The sequence below is a fragment of the Corythoichthys intestinalis genome, chromosome 4, assembly GCF_030265065.1.
Source record: "Corythoichthys intestinalis isolate RoL2023-P3 chromosome 4, ASM3026506v1, whole genome shotgun sequence".
Taxonomy (NCBI): domain Eukaryota; kingdom Metazoa; phylum Chordata; class Actinopteri; order Syngnathiformes; family Syngnathidae; genus Corythoichthys; species Corythoichthys intestinalis.
In genome coordinates, this window is record NC_080398.1 from 40,375,021 (window position 1) to 40,400,643 (window position 25,623).

General features: G+C 40.3%; 1 protein-coding gene across 1 annotated transcript in view; it reads right to left on the reverse strand.

Annotated features, from left to right (window-relative positions):
- LOC130914337 (mannosyl-oligosaccharide 1,2-alpha-mannosidase IC-like) overlaps positions 1-24,276 on the reverse strand; it is a 383,071-nt gene extending 358,795 nt beyond the window's left edge. The window contains exons 1-2 of the mRNA XM_057833414.1: positions 23,883-24,276; positions 23,021-23,792 (exon numbers count right to left, since the gene is read on the reverse strand). Of these exons, the coding sequence (XP_057689397.1) occupies positions 23,021-23,572 (552 nt within the window). The 5' untranslated portion in view covers positions 23,573-23,792; positions 23,883-24,276. The remainder of the gene's footprint in view (positions 1-23,020; positions 23,793-23,882) is intronic.
- Positions 24,277-25,623: the final 1,347 nt, after the last annotated feature.

The window sequence follows — 25,623 nt, forward strand, 5'->3', positions numbered from 1 at the left end:
ATAGTGTGCCAACAATGACAGAAGGGGGCAAATAAGTAAGTGAACCATCACATTTTAATATTTTGTGGCCGCCCTCTTTGGCAGCAATAACTTCAACCAGACACTTCCTGTAGCTGCAGATCAGTCTGGCACATTGATCAGGACTAATCTTGGACCATTTTTCTCTAAACAATGCTGTATTTCAGACAGATTACTGGGATGTCTGGCATGAATCGCTGTCTTTAGGTCATGCCACAGCATCTCAATGGGGTTCAAGCCTGTACTTTGACTTGGCCATTCCAGAACGTGTATTTTGTTGTTCCGAAACCATTCTGAACTTGATTTACTTCTGTGTTTTGGATCATTGTCTTGTTGCAGCATCCATCATCTTTTTAGATTCAACTGTCTGACAGACGGCCTCAGGTTTTCCTGCAAAACATCCTGATAAACTTTTGAATTCATTCTTCCATTAATAATTGCAAGTTGTCCAGGCCCTGAGGCAGCAAAACAGCGCCAAATCCTGACGCTCCCTCCACCATGCTTCAGGGTGGGGATGAGTTGGTGAGCTGTTCCTTTTTTCCTCCACACGTGACATTGTGAGTTACACACAACGTTTGTTTCAACTTTGGTTTCCTCAGTTCTCAAAATATTTTGTTAAAATTTCTCTGGAGTGTCCGAGTGACTTTTTACGAACATTAATCGAGCAACAATGTTTTTTTTGAGACAGCAGTGGAGTAGAGTTCTCCCATGAACACCATTCTTGGCCATAATTTTATATATACATGATGTTTGCACAGAGATACTGGACTGTGCCAGTGATTTCTGTATGTCTTTAGCAGAGACTCTAGGGTTGTTTTTTTACCTCCCTGAGTATTCTGCGCTGAACTCTTGGCATCATCTTTGGTGGACGGCCACTCCTTGGGAGAGAAGCAACAGTGCCAAACTCTCTCTATTTGTAGACAACTTCTCTGACTGCCGATTGATGAACATCCATACTTTTAGATCCTTTCCCAGCTTCATACAAATCAATACTTGATCACAGGTCTTCAGACAGCTCTTTTAACCGAGCCATGATGGACATCACACAATGCTTCTCATCAAGACATTTCTTACCAGGTGTGTGTTTTATAATCTCATCAGTGATTGGGCACACACCTGACTTACAATGTTTTATAAAAATTGGTTTCAATTGCTCTACTAAAGCCTGAGTTATACTCCCGCGTTGCGGTGACGGCGTAGCGACTACGGCGTCATTCGGTGAGGGAACGCGTTGCTCTGTAATTCACCGCCAAGCCACTAGAGGGATGTGGCGTTATGTTTGTACGGTTTTGGGGCATGCTTGTTTACTTCCGCTAGTCGGAGAAAAAATAAACAATGCAAGATGGAACTCTTGAAAGTAAATATTCTGCTCATCAACACTGAATAAATATTGAACATACAAATGTTGACGGGCAGGCGACGCAGAAGACGGTTTCGAGGCGGTCTGGCCGACTTTTGATGCCGCACAGAGAGTTTTAGACTCGGGTGGAGAGAGCTAGCTGTGGCGGCTAGCTTCAAAGTGGCGTCGAGCACTGCGTTCAAGGTCTGCAAAGCCCTCCAGCCGGATTTGTTTGCCGTGTCCTACAACCAGCCAGTGGGAAGCCATAGCAGATTTCTGGCGTCTAGGGAACTTCCCAAACTGCGTTGGGAGGCTTGATTTTAAGGTTATCATAAAAAGCACCGAGGCACTCTCAATCAGTGATGATGTATTGTGTGTGTGAACTGTCTGTTATTGAAAATTAAAGATCAAAACAACTCTTTTGACACCAAATCTGTGCTTTATTCTTCATATACTTGAACCATATGTACACAGTAAATGATGAAGTGCACCAACCCAAAATACGACATAAAGTGATAAAAAGTTGGCAGTTTTTGGCCGACTGGGTCACCGCTTCGTGTGGCCACTCGATTCCGAACACCCACGTCTCGGTGGTTCTTCCATTTTTTTTTTCCGATCGCCGACCTTGCCATTTGGCAATCACAATAATAATGTCTTGACGAGACTTGCTCTTCGATGATACTCCCGTCGGCTTGGTGCATTTTTGCGTGTAGAAAATAATGTTTGATTCTATTCTACAATGGCGGTGTTTTCGCGGTAAACCGGAAACAACAGTCTGAGCGGACCAATCACAGTCCGTTTTCGTCACGTCATACACGTCTAGGTGACGCAAAGGTTAGAAAATTCGAGAGGCGCGCGTAAGCCTACGTCGTAGGGTCGTAACTCGATTCTTCCTTGACGGCGTAGGTCTGACGCGGAAGTATAACTCGGCCTTTAGTCTCCATAGGCAGAGGGTTCACTTAAACCCCCCCCGTCATGATAACCTATAAATGTTTGGGTGGTGTTAGTTAAAGCAGACACTGTATTTTCATCTGTGTGATTTTGACAAAGATCAGATCACATTTGATGGTGATTTTTTGCAGAAATGTGAGTAATTTAGTGATTTTCGGCTCTTTTCGGTGATCCGGTTCATTTGGATCGGCTCAGTAAAAAGAGCCGGCTCTTTTGGGCTCTCAAACGGCTCTTTTAACTTTCGCTTTTCTTTTAAATATTTATGAAAAATTTAGCATATATTTTGCTAAATGACTTGGTGAACTAAATATTGCATTTTACTGACTGCACTAATACTGATAGCAACAATTATCAAGCAAAGAAAATGTTTTTTTACTTATTTTATTGAACATTAAAAAGGCTACAAACAATAAACAAGCAACAAAATTCAACTTCAACCAACAACAATCAAACATGCTGCATCATAACAAAAATAGTGAGTAGTAACTGCAACAGCAGCAGCAAAACAAACAAACATAAGCTACTCCTTGCTTTATTTTTAACAAACATAAGCTACTCCTTGCTTTATATTAAATTTGCATTCAAAAAAACTAAATACTTCAACTTGGACGGGCTGATCCGGCTCCTTCTTTCAGTAAATATTTGTCCAGTATTTTAGCTAAATCCAGATTTTTTTTTTTTTTTGTCATGGAAATTGCAGATGCATGTGTTGACTTGCATCCTTCATTTTAAAAAAAATAATGTATTTCAACTTTCAAAATTAGTCTCAAATTAATGAAATTCTAAGTGTATCAAATGTGATGCATTAGGCTATAAGGGGTTAAGTTTGCAGACAGGGCATTCTGCCATATTGTCATATGACTTTAACCAATTAAAATGTCTCGAAATGTTACTGCGTTTTGTGGTCATCTTGAAGGCCTACAAACCGCGTTCGTGTGTCGTTCTTTCATAGAGAGAGAGCGAGAGAGAGAGAGAGAGAGAGAGAGAGAGAGAGAGAGAGAGAGAGAGAGAGAGAAAGGAAAATGACCGAGCCGGCTCTCGAGGGAAGGCGCCGGCTCTCATCGTTCACTTCAATGAGCCAGCTTTTTGTACCGGCTCGTTCGCGACCGGCACATCACTACAGTAATTCCAAAAGTTCATATCACTGTAAGCCCAGGCGATCCAAGAGAAGGCTGCCGAGATATTAACATGCTGGGTGCCATTCGACACTTTGTATTCTCAAATTTCGTGCATTTGCTAGCCTGTTCGTCTGCCGCCCTTGTTTTTAAATCCTCTACATTGTGCTGGTATTTGAGTGTATTTATTTTGTTGTCTTATCGGCTCTCTGCCTACCGCTTAGGTTAGTATTATTGATCCCCGTCGACCTACTGTCACGGACCCATTGTGTTATTCCCTTTTTTCCATGATTGCGTGTATTTTTGTTTGTATTTAATAAACCCTTGTACGCATCCCTCCGTTGTTATCTGCTTTGAGGTACAACCTTGTTTCCGCAGTGGTGGACTCTAAAATCGGCAAGAACATAAACCACACATTTTGAAAGATGGACGATGGATGCTGTCTCAGCTCTACAATCCAGTAGCATTTTAATTTCGTTCATTTCGTTTAGTTTTCAGTGTAATTTTGCCATTTCTAGTTTGCCATGTTGATAATTGTGATGTATGTTTACCACTTTTTGTCTTACCGCGAAGGAAGCGGAAATGACGATCGGCTAAAACTAAACTGAACTAAACGAGTGCTTTCTCACATGCCTCATCCCGGGAAAGTCCCGGACATATTACGTAGACGCAACCCGTAAAATGTCCGCATATCAGTCTTGTCTGTCGGGGTCCGCGAACGCGGAAACAAGGTTGGACTCACACCAGACAAAAACCGACTGAGGGGAGGGTACAAGGGTTTATTAAATACAAAACAAAACCACACGCGATCGCGGTAAAAAGGGAAATAACAAAAAGGGTCAGTGAAAGGAGGTCGACGGGGATTAATATACAAACGCGAGGGCAAACCAAGGTGGTGGGCAGAGGGCCAATAAAACAACTAAAATACACTCTCGTATCTGCACAAGGTAGAGGCATACAAAACTAAAGCGACAGGTGACCAAAACCCACGGCAGGGGCGAAATTACACAAATAACAAGCTACTCAAATACGAGGATGTCGAATGGCGACCAGCAAGGAAAATATCTCTGCCTCCTTCCAGTGGATCGCCTGCGTCTTTATACTATTGTTGGTGAGCAGTGATTAGCTGCAGGTGCGACGTCGGGAACGCCCCACAGCTGGCTCTGCAACAGCACAAAATCTGACCAGGAGCAGAACATGACAGTGTCAGTCGACCCGGGAAATTGCTTTCACACACAAGGGCTACCCGGATTTAAGCGGTGTTCAGGTATGTGTGAAAGGGGCTTATATCTCTCTAACCCTAACTACAATATGGCCTGCGAAAGCCATGAGCCACCGCTTTAACTCATTCACAGCTACTGACGTCCAATCTATTTGACCTGGGCGATCATTCACTGCTAGCCCTCCCATGTGTTAACATTTTTTACTTTTGGACTTATCTGTAAGTCCTAAAAAGTGCAATGAAAAAAGGCAAAACCCCATCAGAGAGAATTTTGGTTTCATCTTAACCCAGCGGCAGCATTGCAATCAAACATGTTGTTTTAGAGCGTAATGGCGAGCCTTCAGACAAGTGGGCGGGGACAAGAGTAGGATTAGGTGGTCTACTCACAATGACCCCATTATGTCAGCAAAAGACACCCCCCTCACGAGAAATTGGCTTTTGCGTGGAACTTATTGCAACATCGCAGCGTGGGGGGGGACACGGTGATGAAATCCTAGCTGCACCTCGACGGCTAGTAAAAAGACTTTGCTTTTTTATACAGCAAAATGATGCAAAGAAGCCCTCCGGCTAGAATGGTGAAATGGGAAACAAACACACAGAGTGTTCAAATGAAAAGTTGGCGGGGGGAAAAAAATGTGGGTTTAATTGTTAGGGGAAACAAAGTGGAGAACATCTGCAATCTGTTTATCAGGCCTCGTCACCAGGAAAATGTTGCGAGCTGCTTACGTTACGCAATGCTTTCAACAACCAATGGAAGACTTTGGGGGGGAAAAAAACTCCAATGTGTTTTTCATATACTGTACGTGCTGGATATCTGCCCGGCAACACAAACATGCACTTGGTATGTAGGTGTGTGACAAAATATCAAAATTGTGATATATCTTGATACCTTCTAGCCAAAAAGGTCATCGATATGCTCCTGCTGAGAATCAATATATGGTTTTAAAAAGGTATCAAATTTTTTTTTTTTTTAAATAAAATAAAATAGAAACCAACAGGTTGCTACCAAACTCTTCCACTAGAATAGTGGCAGTGTTAGCTCATTGGCTTCCATTGCGGTGGGTCAAAGATAGATTGGACATCTATTTTCGTCAATGGCACTAAGAGGCCGTTTACATGGTGACCCTCCAAGAATACGACAAATTTGCATGGTTCCCTCTCTATGGTTCCCTCTCTATTCGAACAATGTCCAAAATTCCATTTGAAAACGATGTAGTGTGCATGCCCGGCTTAGGGCGCAATGCAGATTACAAGGCGCTAGCCAATGCACTTCCTTGACACCACAACCTACTCAGCTCGGAAGACAACATACCCGCCCACTCCAAGCAATTACATTTTTCTTTTGCTCCAAAAGGCACAAAAATGCAAAAAATTAAACATATTTAAATTAGGGCTGTCAAAATGATCGCGTTAACGGGCGTTAAATAATCTTTTAAATTAATCACGTTAAAATATTTGACGCAATTAACGCAGATGCCCCGCTCAGATAGATTTAAATGACAGTTCAGTGAAACGCTCACTTGTTGTGTTTTATGGAGTTTTGCCGCCCTCTGCTGGCACTTGGGTGCGACTGATTTTATAGGCTTCAGCACCCATGAGCATTGTGTAAGTAATTATTGACATCGACAATGGCGGGCTACTAGTTTATTTTTTGATTGAAAATGTTACAAATTTTATTAAAACGAAAACATTAAGAGGGGTTTTAATATAAATTTTCTATAACTTGTACTAACATTTTTTTTTAAGAACTACATGTCTTTCTATCCATGGATCGCTTTAACAGATTTAATAATATATTTAATTTAATAATGTTAATGCCATCTTGTTGATTTATTGCTATAATAAACAAATACAGTCCTTATGTACCGTATGTTGAATGTATATATCCATCTTGTGTCTTATCTTTCCATTCCAACAATAATTTACAGAAAAATATGGCATATTTTATAGATGGTTTGAATTGCGATTAATTGCGATTAATTACGATTAATTAATTTTTAAGCTGTAATTAAGTCGATTAAAAATGTTAATCGTTTGACAGCCCTAATTTAAATTAAGAATATTATAAAAACAGTCAATTAAAGCCGATGTCCCGCCATGTTCCATCCATTTTAACTGGCTGCAAGTGTGATTTAGTGATTGCCACCACCTGTTATGTGTCACAGGTAAGTAACAGGTGCTGTTAATTACACAAATTAGAGAAACATCACATAATTTTTCAAACGGTGCCAATACTTTTGTCTGGCCCATTTTTGTGTAAAATGATAATGATTTAATTATTTTCCATTCTCTTTTGGGATTTTTCATTTCAAGCAAAATAAATGAAGCTATTACTACCAAAGCATTTGTAATTATAATCATTTTCTGGAGAAATTGAGCATTATATGACTTAATTGCAGGGATACCAATACTTTTGGCCAGCAGTGTATAAGGGACGGTGTATTTAAAAACAAAACAAAACATTTTTTATGTGGTGACATATGATACTACGCCCTTTTCCCGGGTCTAGGTGTTGGAGGTTGTTGCCGAAGCAATTTTTCCTTCTGCGCCTTTTTTGCGCCCACACGAGAGATCCACCAAGAAGTACACCCATTTCTCCTGCCTTTTGATGCATGCCTTATACAACACATTTGGCCAGCAGTGTATCAACTAAATTACAGATTCTTAAAAAAACTCAAAAAACAACCTAATGTTGATCTTAACAGTGAGCAGCTGGATTCACCCATGTTAAATGAGTTATGTCATATTCACTGTTCCATACCTGTCAAGTTGTACAGTTTCGGCGTAATTTGTACAAGTGAGCACTGATTTTTAAATGTGTACACCATACGTTCAAAATCTGTACATTTTTCGCGCATTACGTATTTTTTCTCCATTCGGATTTTGTCAACGTTTCGGCAACGAGACAATGTGCGTTACTATGCGTTACTACATTGGTTGAATGACGCGAGAAAAGTCAGACACGGGGAGAGAAGAACGGGAGTGGGAAGGAGGGAAGAGTGTTGTGACGCTGTTGCAAACACGATGCTTGGCTAGGTGGCTCCAATATTTCCTGACTGTAGCCGACAGCCTATAATTTACGCCCAATTGATGATACACTAGATATCACATGCATTTTGAACTAGATGCGAAACGACACACTTGCCGGCGTTGGTAACCAGCCGCCATCTTAAAGCAAAAGTCACTGTTAAATTTTAGTAATCATGATGTAGCTGAAGATATTGATTGTTCTTTGATTGCACCAGGTTAAACGTGACAATATTACCGATAAATTCATATTATTTTAAAAATGGAGTTTAATTTTGTTTCATATTTTACGCTATATAAAACGTTGTAAGATTAGTCACCAATTTGTAAGGGCATAGGTCACGATTTGTAAGATTGGCAACGGCCTCGGGTTGACAGGTATGCTGTTGCCACTAGAGGGCAGTGTATCCACCCACATTAATAAATGGTAAATGCTGTTATACTTGTATAGCGTTTTTCCACCTTTCGAGGCTCTCAAAACCAAATGCAAACACTTTCAAAACAAACCATTACAACTGGAGATGATGCCGATCGATCGGGTCCGATCACGTCATTTTCAAAGTATCGGAATCGGCAAAAAAATATCGGACATGCCTTTTTAAAAATTTTTTTTTTTTTTTTTTTTCAAATTAAATCGTTTTCTAATTGTATTTAACGTTACAGACATAATATGTTACACTCATCCAGAGTCTTTAGTTTAGGCTTAAGGTAGGGTTATCAAATTTATCCCGTTAATGGCGGTAATTAATTATTTTTTTTTATTTATCACGTTAAAATATTTAACGCAATTAAGGCATGCGCTGCACGACCCACTCACGCATTGTCACGTTCAATCTGTAATGGCCCCGTTTTATCTGTATGTAGAGCTAAAAGGCAGCGTACAATGAGTAGAGTGAATTTTGACAGACTTTGGAGCTTTTTTTTTAATTGGCTAAATTGGCCTTACAATCCCTCTCCCTACGATTAGAAATACCGTGGGAAGCAATGTGGGGAAGAAAGATAGTAATTGATCTTTTTCTTAACACCCTATGTTATTTCTCAACGCAGAGAAAATATATCAATTGGTATCACTACGCACAGTCATGGTTGCACTTCCCATCATGCATTTGGGCAGAACAGTTAAATGGCTACAGTATCATTTACTGAAAGCTCAACAAATACACTAGATGGCAATATTTAGTCACAATATACTAAGTCACATTTATCCTTTAAGAATTACAAGTCTTTCTATCCGTTGATCCCTCTCACAGAAAGAATGTTAATAATGGTAAATGCCATCTTGAGGATTTATTGTCATAATAAACAAATACAGTACTTATGTACTGTATGCTGAATGTATATATTCGTCCGAGTTTTATTCATTTTTTTCTTAATGCATTGCCAAAATGTATATGATCGGGAAAAATTATCGGGAATGATTGGAATTGAATCAGGAGCAAAAAAAAAAAAAAAAGCAATCGGATCGGGAAATATCGGGATCGGCAGATACTCAAACTAAAACAATCGGGAGCAAAAAAACATGATCGGAACAACCCTAATTACAACGTCACTGTAATTAAACGAATACTCGCAGCAGCAAAATTTGATTCAAACTTTTTTTTCTAATCGAATTACTCGAGTTAATCGATTAATTGTTGCAGCACTAGACTATCAGACCAGTAAGTATTATCGTCCAAAAGGCTAAGACTAAGACGAAAATGGAAAAGGGCTGCCAAAAACAACACTGCCTCGGTTCACATTTGTTCTGCCACTGGAGTAACTGGAGTAAGAGTAATGTAACAATAAAAAAACACATTTTTCTCGAGCCTATAAGTCAACTAATCATAAAAAAAAATCTGTATATCAAATAAATAGGCACACACTCATTATAACAACAATAATCCCTCCCACAAACATATTCATCTTTAATTTTCCAATCATGACTCATCAAATTAGCACTGACTAAAAAAGTACATACTTTTTTATGTGAAGCTGTTGTTAGCTAATCAGCGTAGGCGGAAATATGTTGTGGAGGGAAAAAGAGGACACAGTTGGATAAACATTTGCTCGCTCTGGAACGCAAACATGCCGTGACTGACCCGCACGTACGCAAATAAACTGATTGGGGTTGTTTATTTGCACAGTGTGAAGACTCTCAAAAACAAAATGGTCACTATACAGACATATTTATATTTTTCTTTGCTAGCTGAAACCCTATACAAAAGGTAACAACATGAGTTGCGCTTGTTTAGCTGATGAAGCTTTATCTGAGAATCCCCTGCCTGTTTCCTGAGGCGTTTGTCATCGTAGAGGAAGTACGGGGGTGTCTGCTAACGGTCTTTTTCAAAGGAAAAAAATATGCACTTACATCACTTTTCAGTGTTGCCAACTCCACAGTAAGGAAAGTAGCTATTGGCTGTCCTAAAAGCAGGGCTCCTATAGAGGTAGATTTGTGTTTTTATTATTCAATCCCCCCCAAAAAAGTTGCTTCAATCAAAATATACACTCACCGGCCACTTTATTAGGTACACCTGTCCAACTGCTCGTTAACACTTAATTTCTAATCAGCCAATCACATGGCGGCAACTCAGTGAATTTAGGCATGTAGACATGGTTTAAGACAATCTCCTGCAGTTCAAACCGAGCATCAGTATGGGGAAGAAAGGTGATTTGAGTGACTTTGAATGTGGCATGGTTGTTGGTGCCAGAAGGTCTGGTCTGAGTATTTCAGAAACTTTTCAGAAGATTTTCACGCACAACCATCTCTAGGGTTTACAGAGAATGGTCCGAAAAAGAAAAAATATCCAGTGAGTGAGCAGTGAGCAGTTCTGTGGGCGGAAATGCCTTGTTGATGCCAGAGGTCAGAGGAGAATGGCCAGACTGGTTCGAGCTGATAGAAAGGCAACAGTGACTCAAATAACCACCCGTTACAACCAAGGTAGGCAGAAGAGCATCTCTGAACGCACAGTACGTCGAACTTTGAGGCAGATGGGCTGAAGACCACGCCGGGTGACACGCCTTTCAGCTAAGAACAGGAAACTGAGGCTACAATTTGCACAAGCTCATCAAAATTGGACAATAGAAGATTGGAAAAACGTTGCCTGGTCTGATGAGTCTCAATTTCTGCTGCGACATTCGGACGGTAGGGTCAGAATTTGGCGTCAACAACATGAAAGCATGGATCCATCCTGCCTTGTATCAACGGTTCAGGCTGGTGGTGGTGGTGTAAAGGTGTGGGGAATATTTTCTTGGCACTCTTGGTACCAATTGAGCATCGTTGGAACGCCACAGCCTACCTGAGTATTGTTGCTGACCATGTCCATCCCTTTATGACCACAATGTACCCAACTTCTGATGGCTACTTTCAGCAGGATAATGCGTCATGTCATAAAGCTGGAATTATCTCAGACTGGTTTCTTGAACATGACAATGAGTTCACTGTACTCAAATGGCCTCCACATTCACCAGATCTCAATCCAATAGAGCATCTTTGGGATATGGTGGAACGGGACATTCATATCATGGATGTGCAGCCGACAAACTGTGTGATGCCATCATGTCAATATGGACCAAACTCTCTGAGGAATGCTTCCAGCACCTTGTTGAATCTATGCCACAAAGATTTGAGGCTCTTCTAAAGGCAAAAAGGGGTCCAACCCGTTACTAGCGTGGTGTACGTAATAAAGTGGCCGGTGAGTGTATATTTTCAATCCAAAAAAAAGTCACTTCAGAATAAAAAAATGTGTTTGAATTAGAGCTGTCAAACGATTAAAATTTTCAATCAAGTTAATCACATCTTAAAAATTAATCGTAATTACCGTATTTTTCGGTACAAGTCGCTCCTGAGTATAAGTCGATCCAGCCATAAAATGCCCAACGAAGAGAAAAAAAACCATATACAAGTCACACCGGAGTATAAGTCGAATTTTTGGGGGAAATTTACTTGATAAAATCCACCACATAGAACAGACATGTGATCTTGAAAGGCAATTTAATATAAAAATACAATTGAGAACAACATGCTAAATAAATGTACAGTGTATAGTGTATGAACAACGAAATGTGAATATACTGTCCTACATTACGGCTCTGTCCTGGCTATACAGCGAACTCCCAAAAGACAATGCTGGACGTCCGTATAATTTGCTGAATCAATTTGGTCCTCGATAGAAAACAGGTTCGCATCAACGTAAATAAATGATAATTAGGTACTATTAGTAATAAGTAACAGGTTAGCATGCGTTCGCTATCATTAGCACATCGTTCAAACAACCACACAACTGGCTCTAAGTGTCCGATCGCGGGTGGAAAACACACAACAACAACAGAAAAGATGATACACGCAGGCGTTGCCTCTGTAGAGATGATTTAAAAGCATAAACAATGAAAGTAGGTTCGCAGCCGTCTATTCTCTCTCGCTAACTCGCCCACTCACTCACTTACTCACTCAGAGCTACGTAGCTGTCCGTCTTCTTCTGGCGTGTGAGCACTCTTCTTCACGTAAACAAGTGCGAGTGCGCCCTCACGTGGGGGTGAAAGCGCCACAAACTAAATGCATCCATTTCAAGATAAAAAAGTCAATAATACAATTGAACATACACTGCCAAAGGCAGAACGTGAACGTGGCCATAGCTATAAAGAGTTATTCAGATAACTATAGCATAAGAACATGCTAACAACTCTACAAAACCATCAGTGTCACTGCAAAACACCAAAATAACATGTGAAATTATATCATAATGTGTTAATAATTCCACACATAAGTCGCTCCTGAGTATAAGTCGCACCCCCAGCCAAAATATGAAAATATATTATATACATATTTTTCTGTAAATTATTGTTGGAATAGAAAGATAAGACACAAGACGGACATAAACATTCAACGTACTGAACATAAGTACTGTATTTGTTTATTAAAACCATAAATCCACACGATGGCATTAACATTTTAACATTCTTTCTGTTATAGGGATCCATGGATAGAAAGACTTGTAGTTCTTAAAAGATACATTTGAGTACAAGTAAAAGATACTGTAGCAACTTAACTGTTCCGCCCAAATACATGATGAGAAGTGGGGCAACCATGACTGTCAGTGGTGGCTTCAAATGGTATACCCTATGTTCTGCCTTGTGTTCAATTAGGCGTGTTAAGAAAAAGAACGTCTCCTGCTCTGCCCAAATGCATGATGGGAAGTCAGGCAACCATGACTGTCAGTAGTGGCTGCAAATGGAATACAATATTTTCTGCTATGTGTTAAATTAAGCATGTTAAGAAAAAAATCCGTCTCTTGCTCCGCCCATTTGCATGATGGGAAGTTGGCCAACCATGACTGTCAGTGGTGGCTGCAAATGGTATACAACTTTTTTGCGTTGTGTTCAATTAAGCGTGTTAAGAAAAATATCCGTCTCTTTCTCCGGCCAAATGCATGATGATGGGAAGTTGGGTAACCATGAGTGTTAGTAGTGGCTGCCAAAGCTTAAGCCGATAAAAGGTGCGGTCCAATGATCACTCTCAATGTGCTAAAATGGCGTCATTGCCAACTGTTTGAGGCAACACATGAAAGGGTCATTCCGTGCATGCGTTAATTGCGTCAAATATTTTAACGTGATTAAAAATAAATTTGAAACTACAAAAAATGTATTTGAAAACAATTTTCCTTCTAATTTTTTGTTTTTGATTAAAACAACTTTTTTGATTGAAGTACTGTTGTTTTGCGTTTGGACCACATTTTGGCTAGGACATTTGTGTCTTTATTATTCAATCAAAAAAAGTTGCTTCAAAAAATGTATTTAGATATTTTCAAAAGAAAATTACTTCAATCAAAATAAAATAAAAGATTTCAACAATAGAAAAATAATTTTTTTGAATGCGAAAAAAATATGTGACTCAAAAATTTGCATTTGAACACTTAATTTTTCATTGAAAATGTTTTCTGTGATTGCTATTATTTTCTGGGAGAAATTTAGCATAATCTGACAGAATGGCAGAGTGCCAATACTTTAGGCTAGCAGTGTAGGTATATTTAGCCGTTTTTTGTGGGATTATGTGTTGGAACGATTCGTTAAGAGCATTGTTTAATAAGTTAGCGTTTTATAGCGTTTAAGCTAGCGGACTATTGCTCTGCAAGTTAGCCAATTGTTCTTTTGTTGTACTTGTTGCAACAGCAACTGTTTAAAAACATTAACGATGATTGACGCATGCGGCGCTTTAAAGTTTCGACTTCCAAGCATCTCTGGCAAAATCAAACCTTAACATCTTTCAATCATAGTTTACTTTAATAAGCAACTCCAGTGCACAGCCAGACCAAGAAAAGCAGAAGGTGGGAGGGAGCGACTACGTTATCGGATCAGGACAGCTCACTTGTATTTATTTATTTATTTCTTTAATTGAAAAAAATGTGCGATGGACTGAGGGCGCCAAGTTTCAAGCACGAAGCAGCGAGGGATCACTGTATTTCAGTGCCTTTGACAGCGCTAGATGTCCAATCCATTTGGAGTGGGAGGGAGCGAATGAACCCGCTCCTCCCAGTCCAAATGGATTGGACGTCTAACGCCGTCAATGGCAGCTAGTGTGTTAATTGGCAATCAATTCCACATTATTGATTGTGATTATTCCTTAATATCAACAAGCTCTACTCCACTTAAGGCCGCAAATGTGGTTAACCTGAAGCGTGACCGCGTTCACGCGTGATTATAAGGCGTAGGAGGAAAAAACGTGCATTAATTGCGCACAGAAACCAGATTTAATGGTCAATTTCATCTTGTCAGGCAGTCGTCGAAGGCGTGACAAGTTGATAAGACCCCCCGAGGAATATCGAATTGTGTGTGCGTAGGGGGCAAGACGGGCACGCTCCGAGGCTTCTTGACATTTGCACGGACACAGCCAGAGGAGAAAATAAGAGGAGCGGCGATGTGTTGAAGCTCGGCGGGAGCGCAAACAGCGGGGGAACGAGGACTGAATGGAGGTCAGGGTGCGTAAAAAAGTGGCCTGGATGCTTATTACGGCCTCTTAAGGTGAACCTTTAAGATGGTAGTTGTCCTGTTGCGCACTCAATTATGTGTACCTGCACTGTGTCAAGTGTGAAGTAAAACATTTTCATAAAAACATGGTGTACTTAAAATATGATTATTCTTGTTGATCAGGAAATGTACACTTTACATGTTTTATATACTGCATATTTTACAAAAATGTAAATAATGAAAGATAGTACAGTATAGTATAGCATAGCATAGCATATCATAAGTATAGTATAGTATAGTATAGTATAGTATAGTATAGTAACTATACTAAGTTTTTTTTATATATTTATTTATTTTTTGGGGGGGCATAACGTCTTAAGAATTTTTATGAGTCTACTAGTTATAGACGTTTCCACCTAATTTCATCTTTCTAAGTGAAACTAGCTCATAGGTAGCAAACACACAGTAGCTAACAGCTAGCTAGCTAGCTATCAGCTCTGGAAATAAAACAGTCCAGTGACTCAAAGTCTGTTTTTGAGGCTTTTTGTTGGTCTACTCATGAACAAATTTTGAAGTATGATAAAGCCATTTGCCTGAAGATTAATCAGGACAGAAAAATTGCAACAAACTACTATTCGCACACCATACAAAGTTGTATATGTAAGCAAAATACATCTGTGAAAACAGGCTAAAATCACTCGCCAAACAATTTAATTGGCAGCAGAAGCGCAGCGGTAAAAAAAATCACTTTAGCCTCAGATGACCGGAGCCGGCGGCTGAACGAAAAACTTGTGCGGAGCTCAGCTTGATGGGCAAAGTCACGCTGACATTTTATGTGCAAAAGAGAAGCTATGAGTCACCGAGAGGTCGGCGCACGCGAGAAAGGGGCCGGGGGGAGGCAGGGTGGGTGACGCTCCGCCGTCCGCCGACACCTCCGCTATCACACCGCCCCGTCCCCGCTGGCCACGAGAGGCATGTGTCACGGCGGGAGAGTGTGTCAAGCGGGGAAAGCCGGGCTTTATCCGTGTCACATGGTTCCACAGGCGCCAATGGCTGCCCGTAAACTCGAACCCAGGCTGCCCCCCACCAGTCCCTTCCTCAGCCTTGAGTAGGTACAGATGTGGAGTCATTGAGGGTCCAGATCTTCCCCTAAGGGTACCAACTACACAAGCGTATAAGGATGATTATCGCAAAGTGCCTGTACCTTTTCCAGTATCTAATAATGTGGGTAGGGGAATGCAGTAGGGGGTCCCTCCAGCTACGTTACGTGCCGATGAACCACATAGGACTAATTATTGTACTCCAAGGTAACAGGATTTTTTGAGGAGCCCGAAGGGGTAAAGTCAGTGGGTGTCTGTTTCGGTTCCTAAGCATACAAATTGGCATCAATCTCGACCAAAGCGAAAATTTGAAACCGTCAAAGTCAGATGCCGAGGATCTAACAGCAGTACAACTCTGTTTTGTCCAATAAGCCATATTCAGAGTGATGTCACTCAACTTCCGGATTACTTCTAGTTAAGGGTGTAACAGTAAATGTATTTTGTATTGAACCGTTTCGGTACGTGCTGCTCGGTTTGGAACGGAGGCGTACCGAACGAGTTTCTGACGTAATGTAACCCTTACTCTTCGAGGCTATGAGTCGATCGGGTTACAGTTTCTTTGTGTAGATTATATTTACTCCGTCTTCTCTACTATAATGAGTACCAACACGGTAGGACAGTATAACCCAGAAACGTCAATGGCGCGACAACATGGCCGCCACGAGAACGCAGTGAAACGCGGGCGTTAAAAGTCAATCAGCCAATGCACACCAGTCGCAGTGCGGCCGCGTGTTAGACGCGTCCCAGAAGCGGCTCAACACAAGGCATGCGAAAAGAACGGCAAATAAACACCATTGGAAAAAAAATATATAGTGGAAAACCGTGAAGGCTGAAAAAGCAGTTTCTGCTCTTGCACCCCTCTATAAAATAAACTGCTGTATTTGAAGCCAAAATAACTGTTGTGTCTGATAGAACAATATGTCTATATGCTGCCATAGCAGATTCATGGCGCATTAAGCCCCCGAAATATTTTTAATTTGTCAGTTTTACCCTGAGAACCCCTGTTTAAAGACATCGCGCAACGGCTTTTGTTTCAACCCAGCCATAAAAAGAAGGTAAGTAATTATATTTATTATTCAAAATGTGTTATTTTTAGCTTAGAATCATTATTTGATGTCTAATATTTCGCTTGAAAAAAGAAAAAAAAAACGACTTAAAAAAATTATTTACTCGCATATTTTAAAGTTTTAAACAAAGGACGTCAAAATGAAAAAATTGGCGTCTGTAAAAAAGTCACGGATATCTACCTTATAACTATCACTTAATTGTATTTTTTTAGTTACTGTCGCATTTTCCTCAATATATTAGATGATAAATAATCAATCCAAACAAAGAAAAATTGAAAAAAAAAGAACTTTAAAATGTAAGGGTGTAACGGTACATGTATTTGCATTGAACCGTTTCGGTACGTGGTGCTCGGTTCAGAACGGAGGCGTACCGAACAAGTTTCTGACGTAATGTAACCCTTACTTTTCGAGGCTATGAGTCGATCGGGTTACAGTTTCTTTGTGTAGATTATATTTACTCCATCTTCTCTACTATAATGAGGACCAACACGGTAGGACAGTATAACCCAGAAACGTCAACGGCGCGACAACGTGGCCGCTGCAAGAACGCAGTGAAACGCGAGCGTTAAAGTCAATCAGCCAATGCACACCAGTCGCAGTGCAGCCGCGTGTTAGACGCATCCCAGGAGCGGCTCAACACGACATACACTAAAAGAACAGCAAAGTTTATTATTTGACGCGAGACGCGACCCTCCTGCGTCAATACTACTACCAGTAGCTAGGATCGGGCAGACCGCAAGTCACTCGTGTAAAAATGCGGTGGATCCGGTCGATTTTCAAACTAATATGCAATCGTAACCCACTTTTTGAGTCCATCAGATCTCTTGAGTAGTAGATCGGGGCACAGTTGACTTGTCTTTGTTGATTTACTGGTGTCTTCTCTGCTATAATAATAACCAACACAGCCCTGTGTTCAATACAAAACCCTCCTTGCACAACAAAACAACTAGGAACTAATATTCACATATGAACTAAAGTTATACAACATAAAATATACAATATAAATGAATACTATATCACATTTGTAAAATATAAACTAGGGGTGTCAAACGATCAAAATTTTTAATCGAGTTAATTACAGCTTAAAAATTAATTCATCGTAATTAATCGCAATTAAAACCATCTATAAAATATGCCATATTTTTCTGTAAATTATTGTTGGAATGGAAAGATAAGACACAAGATGGATATATACATTCAACATACGGTACATAAGTACTGTATTTCTTTATTTTAACAATAAACCAACAAGATGGCATTACCATTATTAACATTCTGTTAAAGCGATCCATGGATAGAAAGACTTGTAGTTCTTAAAAGATAAATTTTAGTACAAGTTATAGACATTTTGTATTAAAACCCCTCTTCATGTTTTCGTTTTAATAAAATGTGTAAAATTTTCAATCAAAAAATAAACTCGTAGCCCGCCATTGTTGATGTCAATAATTACTTGCACAATGCTCATGGGTGCTGAAGCCTATAAAATCAGTCGCACCCAAGCGCCAGCAGAGGGCGGCAAAACTCCGAAAAACACAACAAGTACACCTTTCACTGTACTGTCATTTTAATCTGTTTGAGCGGGGCATTTGTGTGTTAATTGCATCAATTATTTTAACGGGATTAATATAAAAACTTAATCACCGCTCGTTAACGCGATAATTTTGACAGCCCTAATATAAACACATAAGAAAATAAGTAATATCCCATTCAAAGAAAATTAACTGAAATGAGCTAAAACACCTGTGATTAAATAATAATAATAATACACAGATCCTGCTTACACAATTTATTAATTTTTGTGTGGCGCTTTAACTTGAGAAAATCCACCAATAAAGCTTTTGAAAACCGTTCATAAGAAGAAAAAAAAAACATTGAGGCATTTCATTTGTAAAATACATGTTAAAATCTTTGTCATTGGGATTGCTTTTCTCTTTAGCACAGGACTTCTTTTTTCCTCTTTCTTTCAGAAAGAAAGCTGACCAATACGCGGGGCCTGAAAGGCAAATTGTTGTTGGATTATTATCGTTAAATACCCGCTACTTTTTGAGCAGAATTCTAGCTTTGTATAGGCTAATGTTCCTATTGTTGAAAGCACAAAAGTGTGTAATAAACAACTAGCACATTTATATTTTGCATTTTGTTTTCTTACTGTATCGAAAATGAACCGAACCGTGACTTCAAAACTGAGGTACGTACCGAACCGAGATTTTTGCGTACCCTTACACCCCTAAAAATAACATGTGAAATGATATCATAATGTGTTAATAATTTCACACATGAGTCGCTCTTAAGTATAAGTCGCACCCCCAGCCAAACCAAGAAAAAAACTTTGACTTATAGTCTGAAAAATACGGTGATCGGGATTTTATGAAGGAACGACTTTGAATTTTTTTATGCCGCTGCTCATGGAGACTCATATATGGCTAACGTAGGGGCCTGTTTTGGTTTTCGGTTGGTAGCAGCTTTGGTTTTGTAAATATTTGAAGTTTTTGAAAATAGGCCCCCTATGAACGGGCCCCGTTTCCCATGTCATGTCAATAGGTTATGAAGTCTACTACTAAAGTTTAATGTAGTGTTGTCGAAATTATCGCGTTAACTAGCGGTAATTAGAGATGTCCGATCACGTCATTTTCAAAGTATCGGAATCGGCAAAAAAATATCGGCCATGCCTTTTTTATTTTATTTTTTTTTCATTAAATTGTTTCCTAATTGTATTTAACGTTAAAGACATAATATGTTACACTCATCCAGAGTCTTTAGTTTCGGCTTAAGGTAGGGTTATCAAATTTATCACGATAACCGCGGTAATTAATTTTTCTAAAAATGTACCACGTGAATAAATTTAACGCAATTAATGCATGCGCTGCACGACCCACTCACGCAGTGGCGCGCTCAATCTGTAATGGCACTGTTTTACCTATATAAAGACATAAAAGGCAGCGTAAAATGAGTAGAGTGAATTTAGGCAACCCTTGGAGCCTTTTTTTTAATTGGCAAATAGAGCCTTACAATCCCTCTCCTTACGATTAGAAATATCATGGGAAGCAACGTGGGGAAGCAAGGTAGCAATTGATCTTTTTCTTAACACCTTAAAACCTTCAATAACACCTTATGTTATTTCCCAATGCAGAGAAGATATATCCATTGGTAGCACTACGCGCAGTCATGGTTGCACTTCCCCTCATGCATTTGGGCAGAACAGTTAAATGGCTACAGTATCATTTACTGAAAGCTCAACAAATACATTAGATGGCAATATTTAGTCACAATATACAAAGTCACAAGTCTTTCTATCCGTGGATCCCTCTCACAGAAAGAATGTTAATAATGTAAATGCCATCTTGAGGATTTATTGTCATAACAAACAAATACAGTTCTTATGTACTGTATGTTGAATGTATATGTTCGTCTGAGTTTTATTCATTTTTTTCTTAATGCATTACTAAAATGTATATGATTGGGAAAAATCATCGGGAATGATTGGAAATGAATCGGGAGCAAAAAAAAAAAAAAAAGCAATCAGATCGTGAAATATCGGGATCAGCAGATACTCAAACTAAAACGATCGGGATCAGGTCGGGAGCAAAAAAACATGATCGGAACAACCCTAGCGGTAATTAATATTTTTAATTAATCACGTTAAAATATTTGAAGCTTTTAAAACATGACGGAATGACCCGCTCATGCATTGCCTCAAACACATTGAAATGACGCCGTTTTTTGTGAGAACTAAGAGGCAAAACAATAATAATGTTCACATAAAGAAAAGCGCTTCAATCTGTTTTAATGAGGCCGTATTCTCACACAGTTAAACAAAAATGCAAAGAGAACTGGCATTCCCAATCAAAATAGCTATGCAAAATACACATAAAACTTACTCAGACAAACATTTCGTTTAGCTCAACAAATACACTGGATGGCAATATTTACTCACAATATACAAACTATCAGCGGTCTCGTACGTTGTGAAGCCAGCACTCAAATTAACGTGAATCACAATAGACCCAGTCTAAAAAAAAAAAAAAATTAAAAACAGGGAGCTACGGCGTCAGTCGAAGGACAAAACACACTCATTGGCTTGATTTCTAAGTAATTTAAAACTCGCCATTGACACCTTATGGCAGGAGTGTCCAAACTTTTTGCAAAGGGGGCCAGATTTGGTCTGGGAAAAATGTGGAGGGCCGACCTTGGCTGACGTCCTTTACGTAGAACAGTATATTTAAGGAAATGTTAGCAAGCTATTCTGTGTGTCACATTTGCTTTATTATTTTTTTTTGTGTGTGCTGAAATGATGAATCGATTAACTCCAGTATTCGATTAAAGAAAAAAGATTTGAATTAAATGTTGCTGCTAAATGTTGTCCTCTAGTCTGCCTTATTTCACATGGCTGCTCCATGTTAAAACCAACATAAGCCAAGTTTTTGTTTGAGCTAATTTTTTTTTTTTTTAAATGCATTCGTAATTTAGTTTATTGTTATATTTAGCAGGTTTTTTGGGGGGTTTTTTTGTGGGAATATGTCTGAACCATTTGTCAAGAGGATTGTATTAAAAAAAAAAAAAAAAAAAAAAAGCGTTAGTGTAGCTTCTATTTAAGCTAGCAGACATTTGCTATGTAAGTTAGCCATTTTTCTTTTGTCAATCCTTATTTATTTTTGATACCGTTTGAGGCTCAGCTCAGGTATTTTAATTTTTCATGTTCCTACTCGATTATTCGAACTAACTAGTTCATCGATTAATCGACTACTAAAATAATCAATAGCTGCAGCCCTAATTTTTTAAATGAATAATTTCAACAATCTCGTAACTAGCCTTTGTGCCATTTTAGAAAATTGGGAGTAAAGGGTCACACGGGGTAATGTTGCTTAGAGCGCTGCTTCCTTTTAGTGGGTAAATGAGGAGCAGCATTTAGTGTGTAAGCTACTTAATATGCTGGTAGCAGTACTGCCACTCACTCTTACTACTCACCAATATATTAAGTCTATGCGGGCCAGATGTTAATGATTATTATGACAGAGGATGGGGGCCGGATGAAATTTGACCACGGGCCGCATTTGGCCCCCGGGCCGGACTTTGGACATGTCTGCCTTATGGTGTATTTCAATCACTACCCCAGTTAAAGACACTGTGGAAGAACGGCTGTGACGTCACCGCTTTTGATTGAAAATTTTACAAATTTTATTAAAATGAAACCATTAAGAGGGGTTTTGTAAAATTACTATAACTTGTACTAACATTTATCTTTTAAGAACTACAAGTCTTTCTATCCGTGGATCCCTTTAACAGAAAGAATGTTAATAATGTTAATGCCATCTTGTGGATTTATTGTTATAATAAAAAAATACTGTACTTATGTGCAGTATGTTGAATGTATATATATCCGTCTTGTGTCTGATCTTTCCATTCCAACAATAATTTACAGAAAAATACTTGCAATTAATTACGATTAATTAATTTTTAAGCTGTGATTAACTCGATTAAAAATTTTAATTGTTTGACAGCCCTAGTTTAATGATTTTTACTTTAAAGGAGTAGTTTCTGCCCTTAAATTTACAGTAATTTGACTCGAGGGCTATCATTGGAGGTGTTAAAATTCATTGTCAGTCATCCAAAACGGAACTACTGCAGGTCTTAGGGTATCTGTATTTGGCCTCCGAGGCGATATACAGTTGCCGCCCACTGCTCGCCCCAGACAAGTGAGATACAGAGAACAAATACAGTACTCACGGTCCATACCCTTGGGTCAACCGTTCAAAAGCGGAACCTCTAAGAGCACCAACTAACCGTTATCTGGACTTGTTCCCTGGGGCGATACATGACTGCCGCCCACTGCTCGCATGGTACGCCATTCTGTTGCTTTCCATTGTTGTATTCACTCATCACTCCAGCAATTTTGATTATTTGCAAACAAGGATTCAACGCCGCTTTCAAAAATGAGACATTAATTATCCCCTTTTCCCGAAAGGAAAAACAGGCAATCTAGGATGTTTTGTCCTTGAGAGGCTGGTCACGTGAGCACAAGGCTGTTTGTGATCATTCAAAGACTTATTTATCTCTCTCTCAGCTCCGTTATTGGAGTCGCAACAGGAATCAGCGGCAGATCGCTTCAAGTCTTTTGTAACCCACAGATTCCACAAAAGACGTTCTCCGCCTTGACGGGATGTTAATTACTAATTCTGCTGTCTGTTGTGACATCTTCTGTTGAGGAACGTCTGATAGCGTGAAAACAAAATTTCGTCTCTTACCTCTCTGACTTTCTCCCGACGCTCGTTGGTCTTGAGGTCACCCGGCTTACCGCCGTCCCTCCCCAGGGGCGGTTTCAGAAGACACCTGCGGAACTTCTTGTAGGCGAAGGTGGTGGTGTCAAGTGAAGAGACTTTCTCCGACCCCAAGGTCAGGTCCTCCTGCGCCTTCCCGCCTGCTAGACGTTCCTCCGTCGCCTCGGAGGATGGAGGCATCTTTCGGGCAAGACCTTTAAGCCTTGCAAGGCCTCCACCCGTCCCGGCCCCGCTCTCAGCTTTATTGGAGGTCACGCCCCGTGGGTGTTCCAGTTCTCGGGGTCTCTTGGAACGTTCGCCGGCGTCGTTCTCCGCCGCACCGGAACCTGCCGCCGTTACCGGCTGAGTCTCGCTCTTGGACAGGAATATACGCTTCAGCCTTACAGAGTCGGGCAAGAAGAAGAGCGCCCCGAAGCAAAGGGTCACCAGGCCTGACAGGAAGAGCAGGAAGACAAACTTCTGTGACAGACGCAGCCCCATGCCCGACGCGGACACGCCGGGCAACTTTCGGAACACCATCTGGGACAACTTCTTATGTTAGGGAGTCTTTCGAAGGCTTTTTATCAGCACACAGCTGCTCGGCAGAGCAATAGGCCTGGCTTCCAGGCAACACTTGAGCTTTTTTAGCAATGAGCTGGCAACACAAGCCCGCCGCCCCGGGCTCTCTTTAGTGACGGGCTGCAGCGTCTCTGGTGCATGCTACCGGTGTGTTTTTTCCTGCAAGCTTCTCTCTGCTTTGCTAATAAAATACAACCAGAGGAGAGGTAGTAGACAAAGTTGTGTGCAGATGCATGATGCACACACACGCGCGCGGCTATCAATAACAAACCTTCATCGGTGTATAATCCCTCCACGACTGCGTGAATCCAGCTGTACCATCCGATTTTACGGAAAGAGGTCGGGTATAAGAGGGGCGCTTCCTCCTCCTTGACAAGCCGCGCTTCGCCCTCCTTATCCGGCGTCAACACGTCGCGGCGAGCCGGTGGTTGGATGGTATGGAACAGACGAAATTACGGGAGAAAGCCAGCCTTTTGACGAAGTTATCCGACTCGATGAACAAAAACAAAAGGGGAAATATCCGAACGGATCCGATAGGGGCGGGAGACGCGCCGCTCTCGTAGCCGCTTCAGCCGCGCCTCGCTCGGCGTTCTCGCGCCGGGTATGCCGCTGCCGCTGCTGCGGAGGTCTGCCTGGAGGATGTGAAGCAAACACTGTGCAAGCTCAGGTAGTGCAGCAGGAGAGAAAGAGAGAGACGGGGGTTGATTGAAGCCCACCCTTGCTCCTCCTTTACTCGCTGATCCAGTGGGATGCTCGGATTGCCTTTGATAGATCCGCGAAGCAGCTTATCACAACAGAGCCGGGGGAGGAGGCTGGATTCGGATTCCGGAGCATCCGAACTCTCAAAGGCTGGAGAGCTGATTTTTACTATGGGGGATGCACAAAAAACAAGCAGTGTGTCGAGGAGCTGCTGAGGAATCCAGATTCAATTGGAAAAAAAAAAACAACCTTTAAACAATACAAGTGTATTTACAGTGCCCTCCATAATTATTGGATTTATAATAATTATGTGTTTTTTAGCTTCTAATATTTTTTTTCTTCTAAATAATATGGGGCCTTAATGGAAAAAAAGAGAAAAATCCAACCTTCAATACAAATGCATTTATTCAGTGGTAAAAAAATCCCACATAAAGAAATAATTATTTGACATCAAATAATGTGTGTCACAATTATTAGCACCCCTGGTGTTAATACTTTGTACTAGGGTTGTTCCGATCATGTTTTTTTTTGCTCCCGATCCGATCGTTTTAGTTTGAGTATCTACCGATCCAGATATTTCCCAATCCGATTGCTTTTTTTTTTTGCCTCCCGATTCAATTCCAATCATTGCCGATAATTTTTCCTGATCATATACATTTTGGCAATGCATTAAGAAAAAAATGAATAAAACTCGGACAAATATATACAGTGGGGAGAACAAGTATTTCTTACACTGCCGATTTTGCTGGTTTTCCCACTTGCAAAGCATGTAAAGGTCTGTAATTTGTATCATAAGTTCTCTTCAACTGTCAGGGACGGAATCTAATACAAAAAAAAAACAGAAAATCACGGTGTATGATTTTTAAATAATAAATTTGCATTTAATTGCATGAAATAAGTATTTGATACATCACAAAAATCCAACTTAATATTTGGTACAGAAACCTTTGTTTGCTATTACAGATCCCAAACATTTCCTGTAGTCCTTGACAAGGTTTGCACACACTGCAGCAGGGATTTTGGCCCACTCCTCCATGCAGATCTTCTCCAGAGCCTTCAGGTTTCGGGGCTGCTGCCGGGCAACATGGACTTTCAGCTCCCTCCATTGATTTTCTATCGGGTTCAAATCTGGCTAGGCAACTCCAGGACCTTGAGATGCTTCTTACGGAGCCACTCTTTAGTTGCCTTGGCTGTTTGCTTTGGGTCGTTGTCATGCTGGAAGACCCATCTTCAGGGCTCTCACTGAAGGAAGGAGGTTGTCAGCCAAGATCTGGCAATACATAGCCCCATCCATCCTCCCCTCAATATGGTGC